Source organism: Chenopodium album, chromosome 20, assembly GCF_948465745.1.
Source record: "Chenopodium album chromosome 20, dcCheAlbu1.1, whole genome shotgun sequence".
In the NCBI taxonomy this organism is placed as follows: domain Eukaryota; kingdom Viridiplantae; phylum Streptophyta; class Magnoliopsida; order Caryophyllales; family Amaranthaceae; genus Chenopodium; species Chenopodium album.
In genome coordinates, this window is record NC_137853.1 from 24,112,754 (window position 1) to 24,124,282 (window position 11,529).

Below are 11,529 nucleotides of genomic sequence, written 5' to 3' on the forward strand. Positions count from 1 at the left end.
ACTAATTATATTTATAGATTAAAAGGTATTGTGGGAATACAAAGTTCACTCTTTGTAACAAGACTTGCATATTAATTCAAATATTTTTGAAGTTTTAAACTTTAAAAAGAGGTAAGTGGAATAATTATAGATATTTTTATTCCACTTATATTTCTTTTATAATTATATGATATGAATTGTTAAATGTATTAATCTAGTTTAAAACTCTATGTGTATCTTGCTTAAATACTTTTTTTTTTTTTTTTTTTTTTTTTTTTTTTTTTTTATGAAATCTTGCTTAAATACTCTATGAAATAAATTAGATAAATTGAAACATTTTTAATGCGATTGGTGATCAACTAGCTTTCGTTCACCATTCTACCTTATTTATATATTTACTTTATTTAATCAGTATATGTTTACATTTTGTATTAGTCATAATTTAATTAGGACTCCAATATTCATTGCATATTTTTGATATTTTTTTTATAATTTATTTAGTTAGTTATATAGCTATATAATTAATGTATAATCTGTATTGGACTTACTGTGCAAGGCACGGGTCCTAAACTAGTTAGCATTTATAACTAATGGTTTTTTTGGTGTCTCTATAATTTTACTCATATATATGAGGTAATTAAGGACTTGTTCTCTTCAACTTATTTCAAATATTTATTACTTATTCCTTAATAAATTTAGATCAGATAAAAAAGATTCAGATCAGACCAAATCAAAACTTTTGATTATCATTTACTTATTGCTAAATACCGTTAATTGTGTATTAAATTTTTTTTTATAAAAAATAACATATTTAAAAATTTCATAATGAGACGAATCTAAAAAGAACCATTTTGATGATATTTTTCATTATAGATTAGTATTAAAATGCGGTCAAAGTTAGTCAAATTGTTAAATAAGATCAGAAAATTCATATCAAACCTTAAAAAATTCAGACCAGATCTACTTGTTTCAGGTGAAAAGAATAAATCCTAAGTTATAAGAATACATTGTTTTCAGGAAAAAAAAAATGAGAATACATAGAGCATATGTAGTACTCTCTCCGTCCATAAATTACATTCCTGTTTGGAAATTTACACGGGAATTAAGGAGGGAAGAATAAGACAAATAACAATAATTAGATAATGCAATGAGAAGTATAAATATAGATTAGTTATTACTCATGACATGTCATCAATCCTTTGTAAAAAAAAAGGACCAATCACATGCTCTAATTGAAAATTTTAACCAATCATATTCATTGTAATTTGGCACATGGATTATGAGTGAAAAAACATTAAATATAAAACAGAAAAAGAGAATTAATAAAAAAACTTATCAAAAATAGAAAGGAGGAATGTAATTTTAGAATGCCAAAAATAGAAAAGAGGAATGTAATTAAGAGACGGAGGGAGTATGTATTAATGTACCCCATATGCTCTATATTTCAAAGATTTAATTGCTCTATATTTCAAAGATTTAATTGTTTTGTGCTTTGCACGGGGTTAATCTAGTCTCCTAATAATTGTTAGGAAGTTCTGCAGGGCAGTGAACACTGAAACAAAATCGAGGCGATTCAACTGCAAATGGCGATTCAAACTGCAAATGGCGACGTATTGATGCTCGAAGCATCACCAGATGCAGCACGACCATGGGCAAGCGCTTCCAATGCAGACACCATCGATGCCTTGCCTTACATCGACGATGACTATGGTAACCCTGCCGTCAAACAAGAAGTCGACCGCTTAGTCGAGGAAGAGATGCGCCGAAGTTCCAAGAAGCCCTCTGATTTTCTTAAGGATCTTCCTCCTCTTCCCAAGTTCAATTTTGAGGTTTTTCTCCACAAATTTCCCAACTTTTTTTTTTGCTATTAGGGTTTTTGGAATGCGCTTAAACCATGTTTGTGAATTGGGTTGTTTTCAATTGATGCTATTATGTGAAATTAATCTGTTTTATTGTTGTTTTCTATTTATAAGAACCCTAATTGATTAGGTTGGTGAAATTATTGTGAATTTAGGATAATTAACAAAGTAGCTCCTTGCTTTAGACTTCATTAGTGTCTGTGCTAGTTCTGTTTTATGTTTTTTTTGGGTTGTTTTAGACCTTTTGGATGCTTCTTGTAACGCGTTTTATACTTTGCGTGGAACTTTCTCGTCGATTTTTAGTGCTGATTATGAATATAGGAAAGGCTTGGGAAGTTGAGAGTGATTTTTTTTAATGTTGTTAGCTAAGAATAGAAAGGATGATCATAGACGAGGAGATGGAAAATGCTGGCTATTTTCAGGGTCTTATGACTCTTTTAAACATGGTATGACATGACTTGTTTTCTACATTTTTTTTGAACCCCGATGAGATTAGTTGAGACTACTCTGTTGAGACTGCTCTGCACGTAGAAATTCAGTGTCTAGAGCTGCGGTACTTGGGGGGTCAGAGATACTGATGGGCTAAAAATTCATTTCCGACATTGTTAGCCTGTAATAATATCAATAATAATGACGGCCAAATATTATGCATGCAATGTGTGGTTGAATTTCATGTGTGATTAGTAAGAACCCATTTGTTTATCTTAGGATCATCCTATGCTTGCTAGAGAATATGAGCGAGTCAGGGCTGGGAAGCCTCCAATGCCACTTGATACATCTCGGTATATACCAGATGCTCCACCATTAAATAAACAGAATGACGAAACAGCTTGGAAGCAGGCTCTTCAAAAAGCTCAGCGCTTGCTACAGCATCAGGAGATAAGGTGATATGATATCTATATTGTATATACCTCAATATTTCAATTTTATATGAAAATTATGTGCTGTACATCAAGTAGATCGAACATACTTGCTGTTGGAAATAAAATTAGTATGTCCTGATTGGATAGCTTGTCTGGTTGCTGGTTTGTATCCTATCAGCTAGAGAAGGGTTGTCACAATGTTCATCAGCATTAATTACATCCTCATTTGGTATCTATGAGAGGCATACTCTCTTATTTAACTCCTTTTGCCCTTTTATTTGATCAATTTCAATTCGTGTAGAATTACTTATTTCTTATCTCATGTCACAAGCTCTTTTTTAATGATTAATTCTCTCCCTAGGCTTGAAAATTTGGAGCTGATGTCTAAGTGTGGTCCTGATGTCTGGAAGCACTACAACCAACGGCTTGAGGCGTCTTTAACCCGGTTAGTTTCTCTTAGCTGCTTTAGGTTTTGGATTAATGTCATCATCTTGTTTTTTTATCTTTCATTATTTTTTTGGATTTATTTCAAGCTTGGTGAGACTAAAACTCTGTAGTGGTATCCTGTTGGTTGTCTTGATGTCATCTTGTATCATCTTTTTTTCTGAAGATGGGGTCACCTACATGGCCATTTATTTTCTTTATTTAAATTAATTTTTCTATTTGTTATTGGACATATTCTTAGTGTTGTGTACTAACTGTTATGAAGATGGAGAAGGTTTAAGGATTCTAAATGTGTCCTTTACTTTCTTTGTGACCACAACTTTATAATTAAAGAAGATTGAAGCAAATAGCCAAATATAGAAGTTTTGAACTAACTAGCAGTTTTCTTTGGCACACATTGCTTGACCACTTCTTTATTTTGTGAGGTTTGACCTTCTTGCAAATCTTTATGCATCCACGTAAGTATCCCATATACACAATCATGTCCAACCTTAATGCCCCGCTTTACTGAGAATGTGAATTATAAACCACTTTCGCTCAAACTATATCACTTGGATCTTGTATGTTTATACCTTGTTAAGGAGAGAAAATATGTCATCCTTTTCTAAATCAAGTGAGCAAAAGAAATCCTCTATTGAAAAGCAACACCATTAGCCACAAGAGAACTTGATTAGCTATGTTTTTCTTTTGTTGAAGAAGTAACCTATCTCTACATAAAAGAACATACAATCAAAAGTATGACAATTGGTTGGTACCCTTCTCTTACATGATATCAAATTGGGAGTTCTATTTTTAAGGTCCATTGGAATTTGCTTTGATTTCCACAATATTTAATTATTGTTCGTCACTTTAGTTTACACACTTCTAAATTAGGATTGAGAGCACAATTTTATATTCTCTCAACTTATTTGCCAATCTCATGATCATAGCACCACTATGTATTTCACCCGTCTTCTTGCCTGAAAGAATGGACTTGATACACTTGATAAAAAAGGTAACCAAAATTTACCCTATGTCCCAAAGCTGGTCGAGTAGCAAGCCATAAAATTCGGATTCTTCAGCGGTTATCAAATCTTGCTTGTTAAATACCATGTACCCGAGAATCCGGTGCGAAAGGCAAAGAGCGGGTTGCATGATCTCACTTGCCAAAGAGTACTTAGCATTGAAGTTATTTTGCCTCGAGATATTTTTCCACCACACAAGAGGGTTGTAGTCAAGGAATGTTTCATGCTCGGGAAAAAGGAGATTAGCATCAGGGTTAAGGTCGAGGAATTGGTTGAATTGTTGGAGGTTCATTGTTTCTTTTTTTATTGAAAAGTTGAAAGGAGATGGCAAAGTCTTTGTCCCATACGGTTGGGCATTCAAAAGAAGCAAGGAATTCAAGCGTAGGCTCACGGTAAGTTCGTTAAGAGCTAGCCTGAAAGGACACTATCCTCAAATTGTTGAAAAGAAACCAACAATCATCAATAATGCCAAGCTTTGTGGTGGTTTCTTTGTGATAGTTTTTGATGGGGCGAAAATTACGAGATAGCAAGTTGTCATAAATGGGTTTCTGGTTTGTATTAGTGAATTATAGAGGTGGCAAGGGTGGTGGTGGTTGTTCATCAGTTTAAGGGGTGGAGCTTTGAGAAGTGGAACCTTGTGGCTCCTTTCCACTCCTTCTCTTCTTAGATCCAAACACCATTTTCAAGTCACTAACAAATTCAATCAACACAATTCTTATTTCAAACAACTCTCCCACTTATTTCACAATGGGTCACAAACAACACACTTCTTCACAATCCACTAAGTTACCAATTCAACATAAACCAACCAAGATTAACCACCAATAACCACAAATATCAACAAAAATCAACCAACAAACAACCATCAACTAACAATTATCAACTTATTCCAACACAAACACCCATTCAAACCAACGTTACTCGGAATGCGGGACGGTGGCGCGTTCCCCGTACCCGAACGTATGTCCTGAAACGCGGAACATACGCGTTCTGGTATGAGATGGTTCGTGTTCCGGTTTGTCGTTGACGGCGTACCCATTTGTAGGTGTAAGATCCTTCAGTTTTAAGCTCCCATAAATAACTGATTTAAAAATTTCCATTAATGGAGGAAGGTGAGAAATTCTAGAGGAAGAAGAAGAAGATACACGGCTGGGTAAATGGGTAATAACTGAGTGGGCTGATGACTGATGAGTCACATGTATACCTAACCTAATTAAAAAATACTTGTGGTCCCTTTCTTCTTAAACTATTATTATTATTATTTTGTTTTTAATTTTTTAATTACAGCTGTACTACAATGTACTATTTTGCTATACATTAACTTTTACTGTATTTTACTTTTTTGCCTTCATTGGGAAGTTTAGCCTTGATAAGTGTATAGTCTATTTTTGGGGTTTATTAATACTAATAATATGAGTAGTCAAGTACTAGTTTATATTACAGAATACCGAGTACTTATTATTTTTTTACAGTCACGAAAATGTTACTTGGTTATTTCAAAAAGAAATTAATGTTTTCCCTAAGCGTTCCGGGAACTCTAGGCCTTACGTACCGCGTTCCCGTTCCTGTACCACGTTCTAGAACGTCCCACGTTCCGTGTAACATTGATTCAAACATCAAAATTCACCAAATGATACCACAAGGTTTTCAATTCAATCACAAAAAAAAAAATGCTCATAAATCAAGTAAAACTAGAGGAGAGGTGATTATAACAAAAATTGTGACCAAAATCAACTCCAAATTAGCCTCAAGAACCTTAACAACATGCAAGCTTCAAGCACCAGCAATGGTAAACCGCTAGAAATTCGGAGCAAACTGTAGTGGAAATGGTGAAAGTGATGAATTTGATGGAGTATGATGGAATTTTGTAGAGATTAAGAGTGAGTAAAGATAGGATTTTGTGAGTTTGTAGAGGAGTTAGGGTTTGAGGGAAAGGGATTATTTAGAGAGACTTAGAGAGGAAGAAGATGAAAGTCGAATAGGAGAATGAGGGAATGAAAGCTCGACAAAAGGAAAAATCAGTGTTAAGAAACCCAATCAGCCGCGCTCGCGATATCCTTGTGGCCGCGCTTTCTTCCTACCCGCAGCGTGGCATCTATCGGAATTTTTTTTTAAAGTGCCCAATGCGGCCTCTCCTTGTCTGAATAAATAACAATATACTTCCTTATTTTCCTATTATTTTAATAGTGTACACTATTCACATACCCAACTTCAATTACATACTTCCTCTGTTCTTTTTTAATTGCAACGTTAGAGTTTACACACTGCTAATGCACTTTTTATACCAATAAAATCTTTAATTGTACTTTATTTAAAATTCTGAACATTTAATATTCTGTGTGTTTTGAAATGAATTTAAGAATAATGTATAGTAAATATCAAAAGAAGGGTAAAGGAGACTATGAATAGTGCAAAATCTCCAATGGTCATAATTTTTACTTCAAAGAAAAACAGTCATATGGGATCTTGTTAGATTCGTCTCAGTTCTATTAAAATCTAATTTTTTAATATTTATTGTGGATGTTATTCATTGGCATAATGTGAAAAATATAAATTTTGATTGTAAATAAATTAACTTTAATTGTTGTTGTTGTTGTTTACAACAGTCAGTAAAAGGGCTAGCCCTCAGAGATCCTGCAATAACAACAATTATTACAGTGAAAATAAGGAAAAATAATTTTATTCTTTTTCAAAACATTCCAGTGCTCCACTCTTTCCGCAATCTTCCCATTGATTTCTTCGCCAGCATGAAGTTAGAGATTCTGATCTGCACATGGAGAAGACCCCACCCCCTAGCCACATGGACACCACTGTAGATGCCTTCCAAGATGGTGAGACTGGTGCCATTCCCACTGAACCTAATAGTACCTATTTCTAAGCACCTGTCTTCTTCCCTGAGAACCCACTCACCTTTTTTGCCCGCCTTACTGTTCTTAGGGAAGTTACAATGCTCCTCCGCACTCTTCATTGCTATTTTGTACATCAAGTCAGTCACCTTAAGTATCCCCCAGGAGTAACACTTGACCCTTGGAAAACTGCCTCATTTCTGCATACCTAGATAGCCCAAAGGATAGCAATGAAGGACTTGGTAGGGCAGAAATCCCTATAACCTTTCCTTTGCAGGTTAAAGATCCAGTTGTCCACAAAGTGCTTGATGTCACTATCATTCTGGTTGGTGGTGTCAATACCTAGCCTTCCTCCTTGCCACATACGGGTAGCAACTTCACAGTCTCTTCAGTCTCTTCGGAGGTGGGCAAGAGTTTCATCCTTGCTTGTCTCCCCGTTAAGATTACAACTGGGATCAAAAGGTATATTCTTTCTCTTAAACTCATAACCCACCGGGAGAGCCCTACTCCTGATCTTCCATAGGAACACCTTCCACTTGTTAACATCTAGGTTCCATATTCTTTGCGCCCCTCCTGTTATTAGCAATGAAGTCATATCCACTCCTAACAGAATAGACACCATTTTTGGCCTGTAACTAGATGATTTTATCATCATTTCCTGTTGGAAGAGGACATATTTCTCATAGCAGTGCACAAGAATGGGGGGACTGAAGGGTAGCTTTTTCTTCATCCCAAGTAGCTTCCTCTGTGATGATATCGCTCTTTTTCAGGGTGCTAGGAACTGCCTCATGGCAAGCAAGGTGCTTACCCTTCAAACCAGGGGTGGTGCATTTTTGCTTTCCTCCTGTCTCCAACATGCCACACACTTCCCTTTCTAAAAAGATGGAGACCTTACCTCTTAAAAGGCTACTCGGGATATGTTTATTTCTTGGGCTTCACATTCTTTTGAGAACTAAGTTGGTTTGGTAAAATTACTAGGTAAAAAACTTTGTTGACAAGGTTTTGGTGTGCTCTTAAGAACTCTTACATGTAATATGATTTACATTATTATTTCACAAGCACGTATAATGATTTCATTTTATTTTTATTTATTTACGAAGTATTTTTTTGTATGAAGATGCCCTATCATTTTTAGTGCTTCTACATACTTTTTTTAGATGTGTTGGTTGAGTAAATCATCCCATCACAACACTTTGATTTTTCCTCCCTCGCCTTAGTCATATATTTCCAGACAATATAGAGGAGCAAGTCAGCTTGGGTTATTGAATGAATCCAAATTAGTATTTTTTTTTTTTTTTTTTGGGTTGGATTGAACTTTGGATTAAATCTGAATAATTTTCACCTCCTAGTTTGGATGATGTTGTAGAAAACTTTGGGTTTAATAGATATGAGAAAATTTATCCAAGTCCAAGCATCATAATTGGTAGATGATGCTTAGTTTTAATAAAATTGACACGAGTGCTTGATAATGCCTCAAAAGGCTAAGTCGATTTTGAAGAGTTCTGCATGGCTGCACCATTCTTCATGCTGGTTGACCTTAAGTTCATGCCTTTGATTCATATTGGCCCATTTACTCTAAAATTTACAGAAGATGCTCGTTGTTTTGCTATTGTCATGCATGTTCCTCTGGGAAATAATACTACCTCTGGTCCCTGCCCAATGTTTTTAACATTTGAACCCTTGAATTTGTTATGTATCACAAAAGGCTGTCATTTGGGCTAGGAGATTTGAAAGGCTGTTATATTGATTCAGTTTGGCTTGTTCTACATTTAATGTTTTGATGAGAGCATAAGTGGATGGTGTGCTATATATTGAGGATGTGTTTATCTCTTTGCTGCTTCTTCTTCTTTTTTTTTTTTTTTTCATTCCCTTTGGAGTCTAAACTCAGTTTTACTTGTTGATGGATGTTGCCTGTCTTTTTTCTTCCAAAGAATGGTTTATCTCTTCTCATTTGGAAATACTATGCTTTGAGTGAAACAAATACATGTTTAATGATAATCTCTATTGGTAGTGAAATATGAAAGAAGCACAAGAATTATTTATGTATGTAGAGACATACATTTATCACTCTTCTACATAATATACTATTCCTTGTCCAGAATATGATTATGTGAGATTTTAGATCGTGTTACTTCAAAACTTTTACTATATTTTACTTTTGAAATTTTTTATTCTCATTCAATTTTATTTGTGTTTAATGGATTTGCCTTTTGAGCTGACATAGATTGCAAGCATTAGCTGCTGAGCACGGTGAGAAGATTGAAACTGTAAACAGGGAAAGAAAGTTTCAACAGGTGACTTGGCTTTGATGATTTTGCTTCTCTTTTCAAGCACTTGTAAATATGCATTATGCTTATATTTATTTTTTCAGTTGGGTGCATCTGCCCATTCTTAATAGTCATAATCTAACTAATGATATAATTTATCAGCAAAATGCTGGCAATGAGCTAAATGTTTTATCTGCACAATGGAGGGAGCTTTGTTTGAAAAATATTGAAATTCAAGAAGCTTGTGTGAAAATCGAAAGTCATCTTGAAGAATTAAGGAAAGAAGCTGCTGAGAGGTAGTGTATTGAATGACTGCAATTCGTTGCATTTTTTATGAAGTCTAAGGGTTACCAATGTCTAAACTTTTTATATAATGGTTGCTATGTGTTCAGAAGCTGGAACTTGGATGATAGCATGGAAAATGGTTCTTTGGGTCATGTGAAATAATGAGGTATGTTATCTTGTGATGTACATAGTGACAGGACTCTATGTGGCATTTAGTTAAAAATTTATGTTTAGTTATTGTATATATACTTGTGTTCGCAAAAGTGCAAGGCACCCTGAATGCAAGACACTTAACTCAAGTCTCCATTATATTACAATAAGCTGCAAATTTTTGGCATTACTAAACTCCTACAATACTTTCTGATAACTAAACTACTATCCAATTCCTCTAATGAGGCCTCACCCAAGGGGCAATAACTTGGTGTGTATGTAGCAATGAAGCAATACTAGTATAATTGAGAGAATCTTTTAGCTGTATACTGTTTACAGTGCCGATTTAATGTGAATGAAAACTGATAAATCTACTTCTATTACATCTAGAACAAACAAGAAGGCTAATTGGGTGAGATTTATGGTTTTGTTTACTGATGCTCATTCAGCTTTGTTGAATATCAATCATCCCATTGCTAAATTTCTAAAATTGAAGGGGGTTATGCTGTTTTCCAAAGAGCAGGGTTAATGGGACAGTCTCATGCCGTTTTGATAATTGTATCAATTATCTTTTGACCTTCAGACGAATAACAAAACAAGAAAGTTGGTGTCTAGTTTGGTAGCTGTGTGATGTGACCTTTCAGTCAATTGTAATGGTGAAGAACCAGAGAACCAATTTTCAGCTCCTCGTACAGGAATGTTATGCTGTCAAATAGATTTAAATAACAATATATGCTATGATAGCTGATATGTTATCAAGTCTATTCTTGTTACAATGTGGCAAATGTATTTTTATTGCAGGATCATTTGATTGTGGTTGGTGACAGTACATAGCTCAGCTGCAGTTTCACCAAGATTAGCATTCCACCCTTTAAAAGAAACTATTAATCACAGGGGTTCAGTAGCTGATGGGTTGATGCAGTTTTTTATTTCAGAAGGTGCTCTGCATGGGTGTTGATGCGGGCATGTGCCCCTGTACTCTTCCTTTGCGTTGCATGTTTTTGTCCCTAGCAAAGCGATGGTTCGAGAATTGGAGACATGTCTATTAGGTTGTTATTTTTTTGATTAATTTTTGTGCTCTTAGATACGAAGTATATTTGTTGTCCGGCAATATTTTTTTAACTAGTAAGAATCAAGTACTTCCTCTCTTTGTTTCATGTTTTTCTCACTCCAATTAATCCAAATGAGTTAGGCCCTGTTTGATTCACCTTAATTTTGCTGAATTGAAATTATTTTTACTGAACGAAACTTATTTTTACTGAACTGAATTTAATTTTACTGAACTGAAATTATTTTTACTGAAATTAAATTATTTTTACTGAACTAAAATTATTTTTTACTGCTTTCTATTATAATTCTTCTTTAAGAAAACTGAATTTTACTGAACTGAACTTATTTTTACTGAACTGAAATTATTTTTACTAACCTGAAATTAATTTTACTAAACTGAACTTATTTTTACTGAATTTAAATTATTTTTACTTGATATTATTTATTTAAGGTGAAAAAAATAGAGCCTTACTTGGAAATTTAAATCTTCCTTTGGCACTCCATCCGTTCCGTTGTAAGTGCATCCCTTTGATATATATATTCGTAGGCATGTTCTCATCACCTTAATTAAATACTTTGTAAAATTAAATAAGAATAATTTTGTAAAAAACTAGCTTAAGTCCCATATCATGCACGATTTTACTATATTTTGTATTGCAACAATGATTTTGGACGGATTATGTGAATTATATTGCAACAATTACATTCAAAAAAATATTAACAAGTATATTTTTAATAAAAACAAAATTCTAGCTATTTTGTTTCCTTGTTTTTTTTTTTTT

General features: G+C 34.1%; 1 protein-coding gene across 1 annotated transcript; it reads left to right on the top strand.

Annotated features, from left to right (window-relative positions):
* Positions 1-1,484: 1,484 nt before the first annotated feature.
* Positions 1,485-10,854, top strand: LOC145598625 (pre-mRNA-splicing factor SPF27 homolog). The gene is made up of 7 exons (XM_081655001.1): positions 1,485-1,808; positions 2,547-2,722; positions 3,063-3,146; positions 9,220-9,289; positions 9,425-9,558; positions 9,655-9,713; positions 10,499-10,854. Exons 1-6 carry the CDS (start codon positions 1,563-1,565, stop codon positions 9,707-9,709), a joined length of 765 nt encoding a protein of 254 aa, XP_081511127.1. The 5' UTR covers positions 1,485-1,562; the 3' UTR covers positions 9,710-9,713; positions 10,499-10,854.
* The last annotated feature ends 675 nt before the right edge of the window (positions 10,855-11,529 follow it).